The 25001-nt window shown below is 44.9% G+C and overlaps 1 protein-coding gene across 4 annotated transcripts in view; it reads right to left on the reverse strand.

The window, feature by feature from the left end:
- Nucleotides 1-25001, reverse strand: part of AGAP3 (ArfGAP with GTPase domain, ankyrin repeat and PH domain 3) — a 498289-nt gene that overhangs the window by 265451 nt on the left and 207837 nt on the right. For all 4 annotated transcript variants that reach the window (XM_077267735.1, XM_077267734.1, XM_077267731.1 and 1 more), the window contains exon 9: nt 10380-10472. In XM_077267735.1, coding sequence (XP_077123850.1) covers nt 10380-10472 — 93 coding nt within the window. The remainder of the gene's footprint in view (nt 1-10379; nt 10473-25001) is intronic.

Below are 25001 nucleotides of genomic sequence, written 5' to 3' on the forward strand. Positions count from 1 at the left end.
CTGGGAGACGGGGTATAATTATAGGGTGTGTGGCATAATTATGAGGGGGAGCAGGAGAATACTGGGAGACGGGGTATAATTATGGGGTGTGTGGTATAATTATGAGGGGGAGCAGGAGAATACTGGGAGATGGGGTATAATTATGGGGTGTGTGGTATAATTATGAGGGGTAGCAGGAGAATACTGGGAGCCGGGGGTATAATTATGGGGTGTGTGGTGTAATTATGAGGGGGAGCAGGAGAATGCTGGGAGCCGGGGGTATAATTATAGGGTGTGTGGTATAACTATGAGGGTGAGCAGGAGAAAACTGGGAGATGGGGTATAATTATAGGGTGTGTGGTATAATTATGAGGGGGAGCAGGAGAATACTGGGAGACGGGGTATAATTATAGGGTGTGGTATAATTATGAGGAGGAGCAGGAGAATACTGGGAGACGGGGTATAATTATAGGGTGTGTGGTATAATTATGAGGGGGAACAGGAGAATACTGGGAGACGGGGTATAATTATAGGGTGTGTGGTATAATTATGAGGGGGAGCAGGAGAATACTGGGAGCCGGGGGTATAATTATAGGGTGTGTGGTATAATTATGAGGGGGAGCAGGAGAATACTGGGAGCCGGGGGTATAATTATGGGGTGTGTGGTGTAATTATGAGGGGGAGCAGGAGAATGCTGGGAGCCGGGGGTATAATTATAGGGTGTGTGGTATAACTATGAGGGTGAGCAGGAGAAAACTGGGAGATGGGGTATAATTATAGGGTGTGTGGTATAATTATGAGGGGGAGCAGGAGAATACTGGGAGACGGGGTATAATTATGGGGTGTGTGGTGTAATTATGAGGGGGAGCAGGAGAATACTGGGAGACGGGGTATAATTATAGGGTGTGGTATAATTATGAGGGGGAGCAGGAGAATACTGGGAGACGGGGTATAATTATAGGGTGTGGTATAATTATGAGGGGGAGTAGGAGAATACTGGGAGACGGGGTATAATTATAGGGTGTGTGGTATAATTATGAGGGGGAGCAGGAGAATACTGGGAGACGGGGTATAATTATAGGGTGTGTGGTATAATTATGAGGGGGAACAGGAGAATACTGGGAGACGGGGTATAATTATAGGGTGTGTGGTATAATTATGAGGAGGAACAGGAGAATACTGGGAGACGGGGCATAATTATAGGGTGTGTGGTATAATTATGAGGGGGAGCAGGAGAATACTGGGAGACGGGGTATAATTATAGGGTGTGTGGTATAATTATGAGGGGGAGCAGGAGAATACTGGGAGACGGGGTATAATTATAGGGTGTGTGGTATAATTATGAGGGGGAACAGGAGAATACTGGGAGACGGGGTATAATTATAGGGTGTGTGGTATAATTATGAGGGTGAGCAGGAGAATACTGGGAGCCGGGGTATAATTATAGGGTGTGTGGTGTAATTATGAGGGGGAACAGGAGAATACTGGGAGACGGGGTATAATTATAGGGTGTGTGGTATAATTATGAGGGGGAACAGGAGAATACTGGGAGCCGGGGTATAATTATAGGGTGTGTGGTATAACTATGAGGGTGAGCAGGAGAATACTGAGAGCCAGGGGTATAATTATAGGGTGTGTGGTATAATTATGAGGGTGAGCAGGAGAATACTGGGAGACGGGGTATAATTATAGGGTGTGTGGTATAATTATGAGGGGGAGCAGGAGAATACTGGGAGACGGGGTATAATTATAGGGTGTGTGGTATAATTATGAGGGGGAGCAGGAGAATACTGGGAGCTGGGGTATAATTATAGGGTGTGTGGTATAATTATGAGGGGGAGCAGGAGAATACTGGGAGAAGGGGTATAATTATAGGGTGTGTGGTATAATTATGAGGAGGAGCAGGAGAATACTGGGAGACGGGGTATAATTATAGGGTGTGTGGTATAATTATGAGGGGGAGCAGGAGAATACTGGGAGCCGGGGTATAATTATGGGGTGTGTGGTATAATTATGAGGGGGAGCAGGAGAATACTGGGAGCCGGGGGTATAATTATAGGGTGTGTGGTATAATTATGAGGGGGAACAGGAGAATACTGGGAGACGGGGTATAATTATAGGGTGTGTGGTATAATTATGAGGGTGAGCAGGAGAATACTGGGAGACGGGGTATAATTATAGGGTGTGTGGTGTAATTATGAGGGGGAACAGGAGAATACTGGGAGACGGGGTATAATTATAGGGTGTGTGGTATAATTCTGAGGGGGAGCAGGAGAATACTGGGAGATGGGGTATAATTATGGGGTGTGTGGTATAATTATGAGGGGGAGCAGGAGAATACTGGGAGATGGGGTATAATTATAGGGTGTGTGGTATAATTATGAGGGGGAGCAGGAGAATACTGGGAGACGGGGTATAATTATGGGGTGTGTGGTATAATTATGAGGGTGAGCAGGAGAATACTGGGAGATGGGGTATAATTATGGGGTGTGTGGTGTAATTATGAGGGGGAACAGGAGAATACTGGGAGACGGGGTATAATTATGGGGTGTGTGGTGTAATTATGAGGGGGAACAGGAGAATACTGGGAGACGGGGTATAATTATAGGGTGTGTGGTATAATTATGGGGGTGAGCATGAGAATACTGGGAGATGGGGTATAATTATAGAGTGTGTGGTATAATTATGAGGGGGAACAGGAGAATACTGGGAGCCGGGGGTATAATTATAGGGTGTGTGGTATAATTATGAGGAGGAACAGGAGAATACTGGGAGCCGGGGTATAATTATAGGGTGTGTGGTATAATTATGAGGGGGAGCAGGAGAATACTGGGAGACGGGGTATAATTATAGGGTGTGTGGTATAATTATGAGGGGGAACAGGAGAATACTGAGAGCCGGGGGTATAATTATAGGGTGTGTGGTATAATTATGAGGAGGAACAGGAGAATACTGGGAGACGGGGTATAATTATAGGGTGTGTGGTATAATTATGAGGGGGAGCAGGAGAATACTGGGAGACGGGGTATAATTATAGGGTGTGTGGTATAATTATGAGGGGGAGCAGGAGAATACTGGGAGACGGGGTATAATTATGGGGTGTGTGGTATAATTATGAGGGGGAGCAGGGGTATAATTATAGGGTGTGGTATAATTATGAGGGGGAGCAGGAGAATATTGGGAGACGGGGTATAATTATAGGGTGTGTGGTGCAATTATGAGGGGGAACAGGAGAATACTGTGAGACGGGGTATAATTATAGGGTGTGTGGTATAATTATGAGGGGGAGCAGGAGAATACTGGGAGACGGGGTATAATTATAGGGTGTGTGGTATAATTATGAGGGGGAACAGGAGAATACTGGGAGACGGGGTATAATTGTAGGGTGTGTGGTATAATTATGAGGGGGAGCAGGAGAATACTGGGAGGCGGGGTATAATTATGAGGTGTGTGGTATAATTATGAGGGGGAGCAGGAGAATACTGGGAGACGGGGTATAATTATAGGGTGTGTGGTATAATTATGAGGGGGAGCAGGAGAATACTGGGAGACGGGGTATAATTATAGGGTGTGTGGTATAATTATGAGGGGGAACAGGAGAATACTGGGAGACGGGGTATAATTATAGGGTGTGTGGTATAATTATGAGGGGGAGCAGGAGAATACTGGGAGATGGGGTATAATTATAGGGTGTGTGGTATAATTATGAGGGGGAGCAGGAGAATACTGGGAGACGGGGTATAATTATAGGGTGTGTGGTATAATTATGAGGGGGAACAGGAGAATACTGGGAGGCGGGGTATAATTATGGGGTGTGTGGTATAATTATGAGGGGGAGCAGGAGAATACTGGGAGACGGGGTATAATTATAGGGTGTGTGGTATAATTATGAGGGGGAACAGGAGAATACTGGGAGACGGGGTATAATTATGGGGTGTGTGGTATAATTATGAGGGGGAGCAGGAGAATACTGGGAGACGGGGTATAATTATGGGGTGTGTGGTATAATTATGAGGGGGAGCAGGAGAATACTGGGAGACGGGGTATAATTATAGGGTGTGTGGCATAATTATGAGGGGGAGCAGGAGAATACTGGGAGACGGGGTATAATTATGGGGTGTGTGGTATAATTATGAGGGGGAGCAGGAGAATACTGGGAGATGGGGTATAATTATGGGGTGTGTGGTATAATTATGAGGGGTAGCAGGAGAATACTGGGAGCCGGGGGTATAATTATGGGGTGTGTGGTGTAATTATGAGGGGGAGCAGGAGAATGCTGGGAGCCGGGGGTATAATTATAGGGTGTGTGGTATAACTATGAGGGTGAGCAGGAGAAAACTGGGAGATGGGGTATAATTATAGGGTGTGTGGTATAATTATGAGGGGGAGCAGGAGAATACTGGGAGACGGGGTATAATTATAGGGTGTGGTATAATTATGAGGAGGAGCAGGAGAATACTGGGAGACGGGGTATAATTATAGGGTGTGTGGTATAATTATGAGGGGGAACAGGAGAATACTGGGAGACGGGGTATAATTATAGGGTGTGTGGTATAATTATGAGGGGGAGCAGGAGAATACTGGGAGCCGGGGGTATAATTATAGGGTGTGTGGTATAATTATGAGGGGGAGCAGGAGAATACTGGGAGCCGGGGGTATAATTATGGGGTGTGTGGTGTAATTATGAGGGGGAGCAGGAGAATGCTGGGAGCCGGGGGTATAATTATAGGGTGTGTGGTATAACTATGAGGGTGAGCAGGAGAAAACTGGGAGATGGGGTATAATTATAGGGTGTGTGGTATAATTATGAGGGGGAGCAGGAGAATACTGGGAGACGGGGTATAATTATGGGGTGTGTGGTGTAATTATGAGGGGGAGCAGGAGAATACTGGGAGACGGGGTATAATTATAGGGTGTGGTATAATTATGAGGGGGAGCAGGAGAATACTGGGAGACGGGGTATAATTATAGGGTGTGGTATAATTATGAGGGGGAGTAGGAGAATACTGGGAGACGGGGTATAATTATAGGGTGTGTGGTATAATTATGAGGGGGAGCAGGAGAATACTGGGAGACGGGGTATAATTATAGGGTGTGTGGTATAATTATGAGGGGGAACAGGAGAATACTGGGAGACGGGGTATAATTATAGGGTGTGTGGTATAATTATGAGGAGGAACAGGAGAATACTGGGAGACGGGGCATAATTATAGGGTGTGTGGTATAATTATGAGGGGGAGCAGGAGAATACTGGGAGACGGGGTATAATTATAGGGTGTGTGGTATAATTATGAGGGGGAGCAGGAGAATACTGGGAGACGGGGTATAATTATAGGGTGTGTGGTATAATTATGAGGGGGAACAGGAGAATACTGGGAGACGGGGTATAATTATAGGGTGTGTGGTATAATTATGAGGGTGAGCAGGAGAATACTGGGAGCCGGGGTATAATTATAGGGTGTGTGGTGTAATTATGAGGGGGAACAGGAGAATACTGGGAGACGGGGTATAATTATAGGGTGTGTGGTATAATTATGAGGGGGAACAGGAGAATACTGGGAGCCGGGGTATAATTATAGGGTGTGTGGTATAACTATGAGGGTGAGCAGGAGAATACTGAGAGCCAGGGGTATAATTATAGGGTGTGTGGTATAATTATGAGGGTGAGCAGGAGAATACTGGGAGACGGGGTATAATTATAGGGTGTGTGGTATAATTATGAGGGGGAGCAGGAGAATACTGGGAGACGGGGTATAATTATAGGGTGTGTGGTATAATTATGAGGGGGAGCAGGAGAATACTGGGAGCTGGGGTATAATTATAGGGTGTGTGGTATAATTATGAGGGGGAGCAGGAGAATACTGGGAGAAGGGGTATAATTATAGGGTGTGTGGTATAATTATGAGGAGGAGCAGGAGAATACTGGGAGACGGGGTATAATTATAGGGTGTGTGGTATAATTATGAGGGGGAGCAGGAGAATACTGGGAGCCGGGGTATAATTATGGGGTGTGTGGTATAATTATGAGGGGGAGCAGGAGAATACTGGGAGCCGGGGGTATAATTATAGGGTGTGTGGTATAATTATGAGGGGGAACAGGAGAATACTGGGAGACGGGGTATAATTATAGGGTGTGTGGTATAATTATGAGGGTGAGCAGGAGAATACTGGGAGACGGGGTATAATTATAGGGTGTGTGGTGTAATTATGAGGGGGAACAGGAGAATACTGGGAGACGGGGTATAATTATAGGGTGTGTGGTATAATTCTGAGGGGGAGCAGGAGAATACTGGGAGATGGGGTATAATTATGGGGTGTGTGGTATAATTATGAGGGGGAGCAGGAGAATACTGGGAGATGGGGTATAATTATAGGGTGTGTGGTATAATTATGAGGGGGAGCAGGAGAATACTGGGAGACGGGGTATAATTATGGGGTGTGTGGTATAATTATGAGGGTGAGCAGGAGAATACTGGGAGATGGGGTATAATTATGGGGTGTGTGGTGTAATTATGAGGGGGAACAGGAGAATACTGGGAGACGGGGTATAATTATGGGGTGTGTGGTGTAATTATGAGGGGGAACAGGAGAATACTGGGAGACGGGGTATAATTATAGGGTGTGTGGTATAATTATGGGGGTGAGCATGAGAATACTGGGAGATGGGGTATAATTATAGAGTGTGTGGTATAATTATGAGGGGGAACAGGAGAATACTGGGAGCCGGGGGTATAATTATAGGGTGTGTGGTATAATTATGAGGAGGAACAGGAGAATACTGGGAGCCGGGGTATAATTATAGGGTGTGTGGTATAATTATGAGGGGGAGCAGGAGAATACTGGGAGACGGGGTATAATTATAGGGTGTGTGGTATAATTATGAGGGGGAACAGGAGAATACTGAGAGCCGGGGGTATAATTATAGGGTGTGTGGTATAATTATGAGGAGGAACAGGAGAATACTGGGAGACGGGGTATAATTATAGGGTGTGTGGTATAATTATGAGGGGGAGCAGGAGAATACTGGGAGACGGGGTATAATTATAGGGTGTGTGGTATAATTATGAGGGGGAGCAGGAGAATACTGGGAGACGGGGTATAATTATGGGGTGTGTGGTATAATTATGAGGGGGAGCAGGGGTATAATTATAGGGTGTGGTATAATTATGAGGGGGAGCAGGAGAATATTGGGAGACGGGGTATAATTATAGGGTGTGTGGTGCAATTATGAGGGGGAACAGGAGAATACTGTGAGACGGGGTATAATTATAGGGTGTGTGGTATAATTATGAGGGGGAGCAGGAGAATACTGGGAGACGGGGTATAATTATAGGGTGTGTGGTATAATTATGAGGGGGAACAGGAGAATACTGGGAGACGGGGTATAATTGTAGGGTGTGTGGTATAATTATGAGGGGGAGCAGGAGAATACTGGGAGGCGGGGTATAATTATGAGGTGTGTGGTATAATTATGAGGGGGAGCAGGAGAATACTGGGAGACGGGGTATAATTATAGGGTGTGTGGTATAATTATGAGGGTGAGCAGGAGAATACTGGGAGACGGGGTATAATTATGGGGTGTGTGGTGTAATTATGAGGGGGAACAGGAGAATACTGGGAGACGGGGTATAATTATGGGGTGTGTGGTGTAATTATGAGGGGGAACAGGAGAATACTGGGAGACGGGGTATAATTATAGGGTGTGTGGTATAATTATGGGGGTGAGCATGAGAATACTGGGAGATGGGGTATAATTATAGAGTGTGTGGTATAATTATGAGGGGGAACAGGAGAATACTGGGAGCCAGGGTATAATTATATGGTGTGTGGTATAATTATGAGGGTGAGCAGGAGAATACTGGGAGATGGGGTATAATTATAGGGTGTGTGGTATGATTATGAGGGGGAGCAGGAGAATACTGGGAGACGGGGTATAATTATAGGGTGTGTGGTATAATTATGAGGGGGAGCAGAATACTGGGAGACGGGGTATAATTATAGGGTGTGTGGTATAATTATGAGGGGGAGCAGGAGAATACTGGGAGACGGGGTATAATTATAGGGTGTGTGGTATAATTATGAGGTGGAGCAGGAGACTACTGGGAGGCGGGGTATAATTATGGGGTGTGTGGTATAATTATGAGGGTGAGCAGGAGAATACTGGGAGCCGGGGTATAATTATAGGGTGTGTGGTATAACTATGAGGGGGAGCAGGAGAATACTGGGAGACGGGGTATAATTATAGGGTGTGTGGTATAATTATGAGGGGGAGCAGGAGAATACTGGGAGACGGGGTATAATTATAGGGTGTGTGGTATAATTATGAGGGGGAGCAGGAGAATACTGGGAGACGGGGTATAATTATAGGGTGTGTGGTATAAATATGAGGGGGAGCAGGAGAATACTGGGAGCCGGGGGTATAATTATAGGGTGTGTGGTATAATTATGAGGGTGAGCAGGAGAATACTGGGAGCCGGGGTATAATTATGGGGTGTGTGGTATAACTATGAGGGTGAGCAGGAGAATACTGGGAGACGGGGTATAATTATAGGGTGTGTGGTGTAATTATGAGGGGGAGCAGGAGAATACTGGGAGCCGGGGTATAATTATAGGGTGTGTGGTGTAATTATGAGGGGGAGCAGAAGAATACTGGGAGATGGGGTATAATTATGGGGTGTGTGGTATAATTATGAGGGTGAACAGGAGAATACTGGGAGCCGGGGGTATAAATATAGGGTGTGTGGTATAATTATGAGGGTGAGCAGGAGAATAGTGGGAGCCGGGGGTATAATTATAGGGTGTGTGGTATAATTATGAGGGTGAACAGGAGAATACTGGGAGCCGGGGGTATAATTATAGGGTGTGTGGTATAATTATGAGGGTGAGCAGGAGAATACTGGGAGCCGGGGGTATAATTATAGGGTGTGTGGCATAATTATGAGGGGGAGCAGGAGAATACTGGGAGCCGGGGTATAATTATAGGGTGTGTGGTATAACTATGAGGGGGAGCAGGAGAATACTGGGAGATGGGGTATAATTATGGGGTGTGTGGTATAATTATGAGGGTGAACAGGAGAATACTGGGAGCCGGGGGTATAAATATAGGGTGTGTGGTATAATTATGAGGGTGAGCAGGAGAATACTGGGAGCCGGGGGTATAATTATAGGGTGTGTGGTATAATTATGAGGGTGAACAGGAGAATACTGGGAGCCGGGGGTATAATTATAGGGTGTGTGGTATAATTATGAGGGTGAGCAGGAGAATACTGGGAGCCGGGGGTATAATTATAGGGTGTGTGGTATAACTATGAGGGTGAGCAGGAGAATACTGGGAGCCGGGGGTATAATTATAGGGTGTGTGGTATAACTATGAGGGTGAGCAGGAGAATACTGGGAGCCGGGGGTATAATTATAGGGTGTGTGGTATAACTATGAGGGTGAGCAGGAGAATACTGGGAGCCGGGGGTATAATTATAGGGTGTGTGGTATAACTATGAGGGGGAGCAGGAGAGTACTGAGAGCCGGGGGTATAATTATGGGGTGTGTGGTGTAATTATGAGGGTGAACAGGAGAATACTGGGAGACAAAAAAAAAAGGAATATAGTCAGCTTACCGGTCGTAGACGAAATCCCCAGACCTGCCAACGCCCAGCACGGTTCGGGGTGAGCGCCCACAGCAAATGAAGAAAAAAAGAGAAATGATCCAGCTGGAGGTGGAGGCAGTTCAGACTTTGTTCAGATCATGAGTAAGACTTCATAGTTGAAACGCGTTGATCCTCCTCACTGGTTTGCCAGGTGTTTGCTATGTAAAGTTTTTTCTTTTTGAAGAACTTTTTATCGCTTTAGTTGTCTAATAAAGTCTCACAAAGTCTGAACTGCCTCCACCTCCAGCTGGATCATTTCTCTTTTTTTCTTCAATACTGGGAGACGGGGTATAATTATGGGGTGTGTGGTAAAATTATGAGGGTGAGCAGAATACTGGGAGTTGGGGGTATCATTATGGGGTGTGTGGTATAACTGTAGGAGAGTTTATGGGATGCACTGTATGCCTATGAGGGTTGGGGGTGTAAATGAGGCGGAGTGCAATGTCCACATTTTGACACATTCACATTCCAACATTGAATTGACGAGTGTGTTGCTGTTCCAGCTGATACAAGTGTTAACCTCCTAATTCCTCTCACACACAGAGCATGAGCGATACTTAAACACAAAGCAGTGTGGAGATGTACAAAGCATTGAAAGGCCACACAAGGAGCAACAGACACAGCGAGTGCGCAGTGACACAGACGGGATTCCGGCTGACGCCGTGGGATAGCAATGAGCTGCCTGCCCTGTCTACTACAGCCCCTACAGCAAGCACCCCACTCATTCACACAAGCTCTCTGCTCAGGGGGGCCCCACCTGTTTGATAGGAATGGCTCTTCCACTGCCAACACTCTCAGATTTACAATCCGGGGCCCTCTTCTCTCTGTCCACCTCTGCGCCCCTCCGAGACTGGAAGAGAACAAGATACAGGGGCACATTACAATGGTACAGGAGGGAGAACGGTGCGCGCACATACGCTATCATGCTCTGCGGAGGTGTGAGGGGGATGGGTTACTACACACAACCGAAATAGAAGGTGTCATAAGGAAAAGTACTAGGGTGCTGCTAAAATAGCATTCAAACATAGGTGAAAGGGGTGACCAGAAACAAAGCATATACAAGGAAGGGAACATCACAAATATCAAGGTGAGACACACACACAGGAGAGTGTACACACACACCCAAAGCAGAGAAGCACCCGCCCACGCAGAACTCCAGTAACCCCACCCCTGCCTATCCTGTGCGGCAGCAGGAATCCTGCATGGAGACAGGCGTGAAATGTCAACATGCATGAAGGGGACAACACAAGCAAACGGCTCATTCCAACCAGTTTATTTAGTTACAGACGGTCACCAGAACAAAACCGAGAAATCAAAAGAAGGAATCAGGTACAAAACAGCATTAGAGACAGTTGTGAGTCCAAAATGGAGCTCCATATGTACAAGAGGAATTCTGGAAACAGTGTAAGAGCAAAGAAAGAAGGAGTACAATAGTACATTTACAATCCGCAAAATGCTAGCTCCAGAAAACTGCTTCCCATGGAGGTACACAGCACAAGAAATACATTCGGACAGGAAGAAAACAGCAGCATGTCAATCAGATGGGGAACAGGCGACTGGGAACTCCCATGAGGAACCCCACATCTAAATCTCCAAGTCTAAATCCAGGAAAAGGTCCGTGCAGGCTGCAGGGTAGAAAGCAGCTGTCCAACTGAGAAGGTGCCCAGCACTCAGCGCCCCCTGCCCGGGCACGAAGGAGGAGGAAAAAGGGGGTCCCGTATATTTCCGTTCAGTCACTACCCCGCAACAGGGAAGAATGGGTGTAAGACCACCACTCAGGAGCAGTTGGTAGAGTGAGCAGTCAGATACTTGCGTAGAACAGAAACACGACTCTGAGAAGGAGGCAGGGCAGCCAGCGGAAGCCTCTGAAACGTCCCAGTCTAGAAAAGGGGAAATGTTCCAGTAGAAAAAAAGTACTAAGTGAGGAAACTCTCACACCACAACAAGGGTCTCTCACACTGTGACGTCCAAAATTTAAGAACTGTTCACACCGTGACGTACAAAATGTAAGGGACTCTCACACCGTGACATACAAAATGTAAGGGACTCTCACACCGTGACGTACAAAATGTAAGGGACTCACACCTTGACATACAAAATGTAAGGGACTCTCACACCGTGACATACAAAATGTAAGGGACTCTCACACCGTGATGTACAAAATGTAAGGGACTCTCACACCGTGACATACAAAATGTAAGGGATTCTCACACCGTGACATACAAAATGTAAGGGACTCTCACACCGTGACATACAAAATGTAAGGGACTCTCACACCGTGACATACAAAATGTAAGGGACTCTCACACCGTGATGTACAAAATGTAAGGGACTCTCACACCGTGACATACAAAATGTAAGGGACTCTCACACCGTGACACACAAAATGTAAGGGACTCTCACACCGTGATGTACAAAATGTAAGGGACTCTCACACCGTGACATACAAAATGTAAGGGACCCTCACACCGTGACATACAAAATGTAAGGGACCCTCACACCGTGACATACAAAATGTAAGGGACTCTCACACCGTGACGTACAAAATGTAAGGGACTCTCACACCGTGACGTACAAAATGTAAGGGACTCTCACACCGTGACATACAAAATGTAAGGGACTCTCACACCGTGACGTACAAAATGTAAGGGACTCTCACACCGTGACGTACAAAATGTAAGGGACTCTCACACCGTGACATACAAAATGTAAGGGACTCTCACACCGTGACGTACAAAATGTAAGGGACTCTCACACCGTGACGTACAAAATGTAAGGGACTCTCACACCGTGACATACAAAATGTAAGGGACTCTCACACCTTGACATACAAAATGTAAGGGACTCTCACACCGTGACATACAAAATGTAAGGGACTCTCACACCGTGACGTACAAAATGTAAGGGACTCTCACACCGTGACGTACAAAATGTAAGGGACTCTCACACCGTGACATACAAAATGTAAGGGACTCTCACACCTTGACATACAAAATGTAAGGGACTCTCACACCTTGACATACAAAATGTAAGGGACTCTCACACCGTGACATACAAAATGTAAGGGACTCTCACACCGTGACACACAAAATGTAAGGGAATCTCACACGGACATGTAAAATATAAAGTCACACACCGTGACATACAAAATGTAAGAGACTTTTACATCGTGAAATTAAAAAAATGTACATGGGGGACAATCAATCAATGATGTCAACGTAGATGCACCACCAAAATGAGTAAGAAGCCAGCACATGATATGTTACCAGACAGATGAGGAGACCGGGCACAGCGAAAGGAGAGCGGAAAACAAGAGAGGAGAGAAACACCGGGAAGAGGAAAGAGAAGAAAAAGAAGAGCGGAAAGACAGAAAAGGGCGAGAAATACTTGGGAGAAAGGGCTCAGAGAAAAGGACGGAAAACCCGGGGGAAGGAGAGAGGAAACAGAAGAGAAATAATGTTGGATGAAGTGGACGAAGGGCACAATGAAGAAGGCAGCAAGAAATACAGAGGGTGCGGAAACTATTCACACCCCTTCACATTTTTCACTCTTTGTTTCATTGCAGCCATTTGGTAAATTCAATAAAGTTCATTTTTTCTCATTAATGTACACTGCACCCCATCTTCACTGAAAAAAACAGAAATGTAGAAATTTTTGCAAATTTAATTAAAAAGAAAACCTGAGCTATCCCATGGTCCTAAGTGTTCAGCCCCTTTGCTCAGACCCTCATATGTAAGTCCCATGCTGAACATTTCCTTGTGATCCCCCTGAGAAGGTTCTGCTCCCCCATTGGGCGCCAGCTGTGTGTAATTAAACTGATAGGACGTGATTTGGAAATAACTTATTGATCCGACAGCTGATAATGCTCACCATCGTCTGAGACATCTGATCAGTAGGGAAAGTTACTGGATCTTAAGCTTCGCACTTTGGCTCCAGAAGGTTGAAATCTCACTATTGATAACATTGTCAAATAGTATTTTTATTGTTTCTGCGACTTTATTATTATGGCTTTTTAACATTGATTTTATTAATACCGGTATTTTAATTACCCACATTTCTCTTTGTAGCAAAATGTATTTTGTATATTCTATGATTCTCATGTTTTTTCTGCACAGTGTGTTCTGGCACCCCAAGAGCGCTTATGATCCGCCCATTTTATCAGTGTTTAATTAATTGCTCTGTTTTAGTGGATCTCTTTTCTTTTAAATATTCTGTTAACCACCATTGTTTAGCTGCCACCTGATGAAGACGGCATAACGCTGCTGAAACGCGTTATGGATTATCTACCAATAAAGGTCTGCACCTTTTAATCCCTCTAGTAAGCTTCCACCATATTCTCCTCACTAGACCGTGATTTTGTTTTCTAAGACTGCTGTTCTCCCTCCCTGAGGGTGCGGCCAGGAGCTGCTCTCACAGGCGCCTCACTGGCAGTTCAGGACCTTCCGTCTCGTAACCGCAAGGACCTACGGTCACGTGACTCCCAGGGTGCACCACGGTCCTTCCAGGCATCGCACAGGGAATCTCCCTACAGTGAGGAACACCGAAGCCCTGCCTGGCCACCACAGCAGATCATCTTGCCACCACTCGCAGCTGTCAGCCATCTACCCCTTGGACGCACCATCATCCATCACGCGCACACCGAGGTTATGCAGGGGTCCATAACCTCTTAAGGTTAGTGGCTACACAGCTTCACCCATATTCTATTCATATATTCACTGGTCCTGCTCATGAGCGTCCCTATCCTCTTTTCTCTTGCTTGATTTGGAAAGGCGCACACCTGTCTATATAAGACCTCACAGCTCACAGTGCATGTCAGACCAAATGAGAACCATGAGGTCAAAGGAACTGGCCAAGGAGCTCGGAGACAGAATTGTGGAAAGGCGCAGATCTGGCCAAGGTTACAACAGAATTTCCGCAGGATTAAAAGTTCCTAAGAGCACAGTGGCCTCCATAATCCTTAAATGGAAGAAGTTTGGGACCACCAGAAATCTTCCTAGACCTGGCCGTCCAGCCAAACTGAGCAATCCTGGGAGAAGAGCCTTGGTGAGTGAGGTAAAGAAGAACCCTAAGATCACTGTGGCTGAGCTCCAGAGATGCAGTAGGGAGATGGGAGACAGTTCCACAAAGTCAACTATCACTACAGCCCTCCACCAGTCAGGCCTTTATGGCAGAGTGGCCCGACGGAAGCCTCTCCTCAGTGCAAGACATATGAAAGCCGCAGAGTTTGCTAACACATGAAGGACTCCCAGACTATGAGAAATAGGATTCTCTGGTCTGATGAGACGAAGATAGACCTTTTTGGTGATAATTCTAAGGGGTATGTGTGGAGAAAACCAGGCACTGCTCATCGCCTGCCCAATACAATCCAAACAGTGAAACATGGTGGAGGGGTGTTTGTCAGCTGCAGGGACAGGACGACTGGTTGTCATTGAAGGAAACATGAATGTGTCCAAGTACAGAGATATCCTGGATGAAAACCTCTTCCAGAGTGCTCTGGACCTCAGACTTGGCCGAAGGTTCACCTTCCAACAAGACAATGACCCTAAGCACACAGCTAAAATAACAGAAGAGTGGCTTCAGTACAACTCTGTGACCATTCTTGACCGGCCCAGCCAGAGCCCTGACCTAAACCCAATGAAGCATCTCTGGAGATACCTGAAAATGGCGTCCACCAACGTTCACCATCCAACCTGACGGGACTGGAGAGGATCTGCAAGGAAGAATGGCCGAGGATCCCCAAATCCAGGTGTGAAAAACTTGTTGCATCATTCCCAAGAAGACTCATGGCTGTACGAGCTCAAAAGGGGCTTCTACTTAATACTGAGCAAAGGGGCTGAAGACTTATGACCATTTGAGATTTCAGTTTTTTAAATAAATTTGCAAACATTTCTACATTTCTATTTTTTTTCAGTCAAGATGGGGTGCAGAGTGCACATTAATGAGAAAAAAATTAACTTTTTTGAATTTACCAAATGACTGCAATTAAACAAAGAGAAAAATTTAAAAAGGTCTGAATAATTTCCGTACCCACTGTACTGAGGAGACAAGTCAGGCTGCAGGGAAATAGACTAGAAAGACTTGTCAGAAGAAGAGAAAACAAAGAGAAGAGAGTGAAACATACTCAGTAGGGGAAAAGAGTGAGAAACGGAAGGGGAAGAGAAGCACAGAGAAGAAGAGAGTGAGAAACGGAAGGGGAAGAAAAGAAATAGAAGGGGAAGAGAGAGCAAAGAGAAGAGAGTGAGAAACGGAAGGGGAAGAGATAGCACAGAGGAAAGAGTGAGACAGAAGGGGAAGAGAGAGAAACAGAAGGGTAAGAGAAACGGAAGGGGAAGAGAGAAACGGAAGGGGAAGAGAGAAACGGAAGGGGAAGAGAGAAACGGAAGGGGAAGAGAAAAACGGAAGGGGAAGAGAAAAACGGAAGGGGAAGAGAAAAACGGAAAGGGAAGAGAGAGCACAGAGAAGAGTGAGAAAGGGAAGGAGAAGAGAGCACAGAAGAGAGTGAGAAATGGAAGGGGAAGAGAAAAGGAAGGGGATGAGAAAGAAAGGGAAGCGATAGCACAGAAGAGTGAGAGATGGAAGAGGAAGAGAGAAATGGAAGGGGAAGAGAGCATAGAGAAGAGTGGGAAACGGAGAGGGAAGAGGGAGCACAGAGAAGAGAAACGGAAGGAGAAGAGAGCACAAAGAAGACACAAAGAAGAGTGAGAAACGGAGAGGAAAGAGGGAGCACAGAGAAGAGACAGAAATGGAAGGAGAAGAAAGACCACAGAGAAGAGTGAGAAACGGGAGGGGAAGAGAGAGAATTGGAAGAGATAGCACAGAGAAGAGTGAGAAATGGAAGAGGAAGTGAGAAATGGAAGAGGAAGCAAGAGCACAGAGAAGAGTCAGAAACGGAAGGGGAAGAGAGAGCACAGAGAAGAGAGGGAGGAATACTCAGAAGGCAATGAGCACAGAGAAGAGAGTGAGAAATGGAAGGGGAAAAGAGAACACAGAAGAGAGCAATTTTCAGCAGGTGAAGAGAGAGCACAGAGAAGAGACAAATACTCAGTAGAGGAAGAAAGAGCACAGGGAAGAGAATGAAATACTCAGAAGGCGAAGAGAGAGAACAGACAAGAGTGAAAAACGGAAGAGAAAGAGCGAAATACTCAAGTAGGGGAAGAGCACAGAGGAGAGAGAGAAATGGAAGGAAGAGAGACAGCGCAGAGAAGAGAGAGAAACTCAGAAGGGAAAGAGAGCACAGTAAAGAGATGAGAGAAATGGAAGGGAAACAGCACAAAGAGAGAAATACTCAGTAGGGGAAGAGAGCACAGAGGAGAGAGTGAGAAATGGAAGGAAGAGAAAGCAGAGAAGAGAGAAATACTCAGAAGGGAAATAGCACAGAAAAGAGTGAGAAACGGAAGGGAAAGAGAGAGCACAGAGAAGAGAGTAAGGAATACTCAGAAGGGAAAGAGCACAGAGAAGAGAGATAAAAATGGAAGGGGAAGAGAGAACAGAGAAGAGTGAAAAACGGAAGGGGAAGAGAGAGGACAGAAAAGAGAAATACTCAGAAGGGGAAGAGAGCACAGCAAAGAGAAATACTCAGTAGAGGAAGAGAAAGCACAGAGAAGAGAGATACAAATGGAAGGGGAAGAGAGAACAGAGAAGAGTGAGAAATGGAACGGAAAGAGCACAGAGAAGAGAGTGAGAAATGGAAGGAGAAGAGAGCACAGAGAAGAGTGAGAAATGGAAGGGGAAGAAAGCACAGAGAAGAGAGAAATACTAAGAAGGGGGAGAGAGAGCACAGAAGAGTGAGAAATACTCAGAAGGGGAAGCGAGAGCACATAGAAGAGAGAAATAAAAGGGGAAGAGAAAGCACAGAAGAGAGAAATACTCAGAAGGGGAAGCGAGAGCACAAAGAAGAGAGTGAGAAATGGAAGGGGAAGAGAGAGCACAGAGAAGAGAGTGAGAAATACCCAGAAGGGGAAGAGAGCACAGAGAAGAGAGTGAGAAATACTCAGAAGGGGAAGAGAGCACAGAGAAGAGAGTGAGAAATGGAAGGAGAAGAGAGCACAGAGAAGAGTGAGAAATGGAAGGGGAAGAGAGAGCACAGAGAAGAGAGTGAGAAATACCCAGAAGGGGAAGAGAGCACAGAGAAGAGAGTGAGAAATACTCAGAAGGGGAAGAGAGCACAGAGAAGAGAGTGAGAAATGGAAGGAGAAGAGAGCACAGAGAAGAGAGTGAGAAATGGAAGGAGAAGAGAGCACAGAGAAGAGTGAGAAATGGAAGGGGAAGAAAGCACAGAGAAGAGAGAAATACTAAGAAGGGGGAGAGAGAGCACAGAAGAGTGAGAAATACTCAGAAGGGGAAGCGAGAGCACATAGAAGAGAGAAATAAAAGGGGAAGAGAAAGCACAGAAGAGAGAAATACTCAGAAGGGGAAGCGAGAGCACAAAGAAGAGAGTGAGAAATGGAAGGGGAAGAGAGAGCACAGAGAAGAGAGTGAGAAATACCCAGAAGGGGAAGAGAGCACAGAGAAGAGAGTGAGAAATACTCAGTAGGGGAAGAGAGCACAGAGAAGAGAGTGAGAAATGGAAGGGGAAGAGAGAGCACAGAGAAGAGAGTGAGAAATGGAAGGGGAAGAGAGAGCACAGAGAAGAGAGTGAGAAATACCCAGAAGGGGAAGAGAGCACAGAGAAGAGAGTGAGAAATACTCAGAAGGGGAAGAGAGCACAGAGAAGAGAGTGAGAAATACCCAGAAGGGGAAGAGAGCACAGAGAAGAGAGTGAGAAATGGAAGGGGAAGAGAGAGCAAAAAGAGAGTGAGAAATACCGAGAAGGGGAAGAGAGCACAGAGAAGAGAGTGAGAAATGGAAGGGGAAGAGAGAGCAAAAAGAGAGTGAGAAATACCGAGAAGGGGAAGAGAGCACAGAGAAGAGAGTGAGAAATACTCAGAAGGGGAAGAGAGCACAGAGATGAGAGTGAGAAATGGAAGGGGAAGAGAGAGCACAGAGAAGAGAGTGAGAAATACCGAGAAGGGGAAGAGAGCACAGAGAAGAGAGTGAGAAATACTCAGAAGGGGAAGAGAGCACAGAGATGAGAGTGAGAAATGGAAGGGGAAGAGAGAGCAAAAAGAGAGTGAGAAATACCGAGAAGGGGAAGAGAGCACAGAGAAGAGAGTGAGAAATACTCAGAAGGGGAAGAGAGCACAGAGATGAGAGTGAGAAATACTCAGAAGGGGAAGAGAGCACAGAGAAGAGAGTGAGAAATACCCAGAAGGGGAAGAGAGCACAGAGAAGAGAGTGAGAAATGGAAGGGGAAGAGAGAGCAAAAAGAGAGTGAGAAATACCGAGAAGGGGAAGAGAGCACAGAGAAGAGAGTGAGAAATACTCAGAAAGGGAAGAGAGCACAGAGAAGAGAGTGAGAAATACTCAGAAAGGGAAGAGAGCACAGAGACGAGAGTAATACTCAGTAGGGGAAGAGAAAACACAGAGAAGACAGTGAGAAACGGAAGGGTAAGAGAGCACAGAGAAGAGAAATGGAAAGGGAAGAGAGCACAGAAAAGAGAAAGAAAAGAAGGGGAAGAGAGCACAGAGAAGAGAGTGAGAAATACTTAGTAGAAAAAGAAGAGGGCATAAATACTGGAGGAGAAAAAAAGAGAAAACAATGCTAATGGAGAGATGAAGAGAGAACACAGTGAATAAAGCACAAAATACTGAGGAGTGAACACAGAAGAAAATAAAAAATAATGTGGAAAGCATGAGTAGTCAGAGAGAAGAAAGAAAAATACTGGAGGAAATAAAAGGGGCACAGAGAAAAAAAAAAGAGAAATACTTAGGGAGAGAACAAGAGGGTACAAAGGGAAGGGACAAAAAATAGGGTGTGGGGAGTAAAAATATGGAGAAATTAATTCTTACAGATAATACATGGGAAAGTGTAATTGAGAGAGCGCATACCACCTCCAGCTCACAGTGACCTCTGAGCATGAATGTACCACCACATGTCCTAATACTCTCACTGCAAGGTTCTCCCTCCATTGTCATGAATCATAGAAAATGCTGGCTAAGACTAAAACTAAGGGAAGCTCAGTTCCAAAATGATACATGCGGATTATTACACCATTCAAAAGCTATGCAGAAAAAATGCACAATAAGTCAAAGTCAGCAGTACCATGGACAGAATGGAAGATAGCTAATGGACAAAGCCAAAAAGGCCACTGGTTGCACAGTACAGTCATGGCTAAATTTATACAGGATGACCTGATTTTGTCTCTAACATGACAATATGAAGATGTACAATCTGTAAAAACAAAAACATTAATATCCTCTCCTTAATAGTTATGAAAAATTGTATGTGCCCACGGGTCGGAAATGTCTGGCCAGTAAAATGTCGGTGGGCTGCAATACTTGGGCTATTGTCCTCATTTTTTCAGCCACTGACCATTAAACTTTTCAGTAGAGTTCATGCACGTGCTGGATTAACTACAAGACTGACTAGTGCCAGCATTAGGATGTATTTTTGTGGGCAGATAGGGCACACTCAGCTCTCCTGGACCATTCTTGCATTTGTGATCTATACATCAGTGGCAGAGCATACGATATGATATGTATAAAGCAGCATCTGTGTCTCCTACGTGATATGTATATAAAGCAGCCTCAGTGTCTCCTACATGATATGTATAAAGCAGCCTCAGTGTCTCCTACGTGATATGTATATAAAGCAGCCTCAGTGCCTCGTACGTGATATGTGAATAAAGCAGCCTCAGTGTCTCCTACATGATATGTATAAAGCAGCCTCAGTGCCTCCTACGTGATATGTATATAAAGCAGCCTCAGTGTCTCCTACATGATATGTATAAAGCAGCCTCAGTGTCTCCTACGTGATATGTATATAAAGCAGCCTCAGTGCCTCGTACGTGATATGTGAATAAAGCAGCCTCAGTGTCTCCTACATGATATGTATAAAGCAGCCTCAGTGTCTCCTACGTGATATGTATATAAAGCAGCCTCAGTGCCTCGTACGTGATATGTGAATGAAGCAGCCTCAGTGTCTCCTACGTGATATGTATATAAAGCAGCCTCAGTGTCTCCTACGTGATATGTATATAAAGCAGCATCTGTGTCTCCTACGTGATATGTATAAAGCAGCCTCAGTGTCTCCTACGTGATATGTATATAAAGCAGCCTCAGTGTCTCCTACGTGATATGTATATAAAGCAGCCTCAGTGTCTCCTACGTGATATGTATAAAGCAGCCTCAGTGTATCCTACGTGATATGTATAAAGCAGCCTCAGTGTCTCCTACGTGATACGTATATAAAGCAGCCTCAGTGTCTCCTACGTGATATGTATATAGAGCAGCCTCAGTGCCTTCTATGTGATATGTATATAGAGCAGCCTGTGTCTCCTACATGATATGTATATAAAGCAGCCTCAGTGTCTCCTACGTGATATGTATATAGAGCAGCCTCAGTGCCTCCTACGTGATATGTATATAAAGCAGCCTCAGTGTCTCCTATGTGATCTGTATATAAAGCAGCATCTGTGTCTCCTACGTGATATGTATATAAAGCAGCCTCAGTGTATCCTACGTGATATGTATATAAAGCAGCCTCAGTGCCTTCTATGTGATATGTATAAAGCAGCTTCAGTGTCTCCTACATGATATGTATAAAGCAGCATCTGTGTCTCCTACGTGATATGTATATAAAGCAGCCTCAGTGTCTCCTACATGATATGTATAAAGCAGCCTCAGTGTCTCCTACGTGATATGTATATAAAGCAGCCTCAGTGCCTCGTATGTGATATGGGAATAAAGCAGCCTCAGTGTCTCCTACATGATATGTATAAAGCAGCCTCAGTGTCTCCTACGTGATATGTATATAAAGCAGCCTCAGTGCCTTCTATGTGATATGTATAAAGCAGCCTCAGTGTCTCCTATATGATATGTATAAAGCAGCCTCAGTGTCTCCTACGTGATATGTATATAAAGCAGCCTCAGTGCCTCGTACGTGACATGTGAATAAAGCAGCCTCAGTGTCTCCTACGTGATATGTATATAAAGCAGCCTCAGTGTCTCCTACGTGATATGTATATAAAGCAGCATCTGTTTCTCCTACGTGATATGTATAAAGCAGCCTCAGTGTCTCCTACGTGATATGTATCTAAAGCAGCCTCAGTGTCTCCTACGTGATATGTATAAAGCAGCCTCAGTGTCTCCTACGTGATATGTATATAGAGCAGCCTCAGTGCCTTCTATGTGATATGTATATAAAGCAGCCTCAGTGCCTCCTACGTGATATGTGAATAAAGCAGCCTCAGTGTCTCCTACGTGATATGTATATAAAGCAGCCTCAGTGTCTCCTACGTGATATGTACATAAAACAGTGTCAGTGTCTCCTACGTGATATGTATATAAAGCAGCCTCAGTGTTTCCTACGTGACATGTATATAAAGCAGCCTCAGTGTTTCCTACGTGACATGTATACAGAAGACTCAGTGTATCCTATAAGATCAATATACAGCAGCCTCAGTGTATACTATGAGATGTACATAGCAGTATTGTTGTCTCCTATGTGATCTATATACAGCAGTCGCAGAGCATACGATGTGTTTAAAGCAGCCTCAGTGTCTCCTACATGACATGTATACAGCAGACTCAGTGTATCCTATAAGATGCATATACAACAGCTTCAGTGTATACTATGACATGTGTATACAGCAGTATCAGTGTCTCCTATGTGATCTATATACAGCAGTCGCAGAGCATACGATGTGATGTGTATAAAGCAGCCTCAGTGTCTCCTACGTGATATGTATATAAAGCAGCCTCAGTGTCTCCTATGTGACATGTATACAGAAGACTCAGTGTATCCTATAAGATGCATATACAGCAGCCTCCGTGTATACTATGAGATGTATATACAGCAGTATCGGTTTCTATGTGATTTATATACAGCTGTCTTTCTCCTATGTGATGTATTAACAGAAGTCTTGGTGTCTCCTATGTGCTATATCTACAGCAGTGCATAATACATGACACACAAGTACTTCTCACTAAATTAGAATATCATCAATGACACTGTATTGATGAAGTTATTGATGCAAAAGGAGTCCCAATCAAGTACTGAGTGCACTTACTGAGCATACATTTCAGTAGGCCAACATTTCAGATTTTAATATAATTTTTCAAGCTGGCGTTATAAAGTATTCTAATTTACTGAGATAATGACTTTTGGGTTTTCATTGGCCGTAAGCCATAATCATCAACATTAACAGAAATAAACATGTGAAATAGATCACTCTGTTTGTAATGACTATATAATATGTGAGATTCACATTTTATATTGAAGAACTGAAATAAATTAACTTTTTGATGATATTCTAATTTAGTGAGAAACACTTGTATATAAAGCAGTCTCAGGGTATCCTATTTGGTGTATGTACAGCAGTCTATATTCTATGAGATATACAGCAGAGCCTTAGCGCATCCTATGTGATGTATATACAGCAGTCTCGGTGTCTCCTACGTGATGTATATACCGCAGTCTTGGTGTCTCCTATATGATGCATACAGCAGTCTCAGTGTATAATATGTCGTATATACAGCAGACCTTATCACTGTTCTATAAACTTTGTGACCATGACCAGTAAAGCACTAAAAATATGCATCTGTATTCAGAACAATACACTGCAGTGCATAGGTTTTTGGGTTTTTTTTAAGATTTAGCTTTGCAAAGAGCCAACTGGGCTCCAGACTGACAGAAGGAAACTTGGAAATGCAGTTGCGAGTAACATCATTACCATTATATCCTAACATGACATGCCCCACCATAGAGAAGCAGTTCTTGCCATCACATTGGTGGAAAGTTACATTTTTGACCAAATATAGCAGGTTAATTAAGCTGATAATTTGTATGGTCTGCTAACGATGCTTTAAATATAATATAAAAGAACCCTTGGCAGACAAGGCCATTCACCAACCTCCCTCCTAAAACAGATTTCCAGTAAGGAAACAGCAGCTGCCATCCTGAGTCTTTTAGAAATAGGCTGATACAACGGACATAAAGAAGTTGAAATTGGGTATAGCCGGGAAGTTACCATCCTAATTAACATGAAAAAAATTAGGAAAAAAGAACAGCACTCCTAAAGCTGGAGTTACACTAAACGACTTACCAACGATCACGAGCAGCGATACGACCTGGCCGTGATCGTTGGTAAGTCGCTGTCACACAGACGATCAGGGGAACGACTTCGGCATCGTTGAAACTGTCTTCAACGATGCCGAAGTCCCCCTGCAGCACCCGGGTAACCAGGGTAAACATCGGGTTACTAAGTGCAGGGCCGCGCTTAGTAACCCGATATTTACCCTGGTTACCATTGTAAAAGTAAAAAAAAAAACACTACATACTCACATTCTGATGTCTGTCAGGTCCCCCGGCGTCCACAGGGTTGAAACTGCTTTCGGCAAGAGCGCTGCTAATGCACGCGCTGCTGCCGAGAGCTTCCCTGCACTGAATGTGTCAGCGCCGGCAGTAACGTCACCGCTGTGCTCTGCTTTACGGCCGGCGCTGACAGTTTTAACCCTGTGGACTCCGGGGGACGTGACAGACATCGGAATGTGAGTATGTAGTGGTTTGGTTTTTTTTAACTTTTACAATGGTAACCAGGGTAAATATCGGGTTACTAAGCGCGGCCCTGCGCTTAGTAACCAGATATTTACCCTGGTTACAAGTGAACACATCGCTGGATCGGCGTCACACACGCCGATCCAGCGATGACAGCGGGTGATCAGCGACCAAAAAATGGTCCTGATCATTCCCATCGACCAACGATCTCCCAGCAGGGGCCTGATCGTTGGTCGCTGTCACACATAACGAGATCGTTACCGGGATCGTTGCTACGTCACCAAAAGCGTGACGTGTTAACAATATCGTTATGTGTGACTCAGCCTTTAGACGAAAAAGAGGTGCGTGAATATGCTCCTAACCTTTGCGATACAAAATATATGGAATCCGGCATTCTAAAAAAAAAAAGAGGGTCTGGACTTAATTGAAATCAAGAAATCGTGTACCAAATATATGAAGTGTCGGTCTAATTGACCTTCATCAGACATACACTAGTGCATATAACTTCATTAATGTTTGAAGAATAGACTCAGACTGTCTAAATTTCCAATGGCAGCCCCTGTACCTGAAGACCCAGGAATGCCTGCTGCCGTTTCGCGGTTGCAATGTACAGCACAACGGTTGTCAGCTTGTATATCACAACCGCGATACTGCGCCAGGCATTGCTGAGTTCCCAGCACAGGGCTGCCATTTGAAATTTAAACAGAGGTAGTCTAATCTTCAAACATTAATGAAATTATATGCACTAGTGAATATCTGATGAAGGTCAATTAGACCGACGAC

Source organism: Ranitomeya variabilis, chromosome 6, assembly GCF_051348905.1.
Source record: "Ranitomeya variabilis isolate aRanVar5 chromosome 6, aRanVar5.hap1, whole genome shotgun sequence".
Lineage (NCBI taxonomy): Eukaryota > Metazoa > Chordata > Amphibia > Anura > Dendrobatidae > Ranitomeya > Ranitomeya variabilis.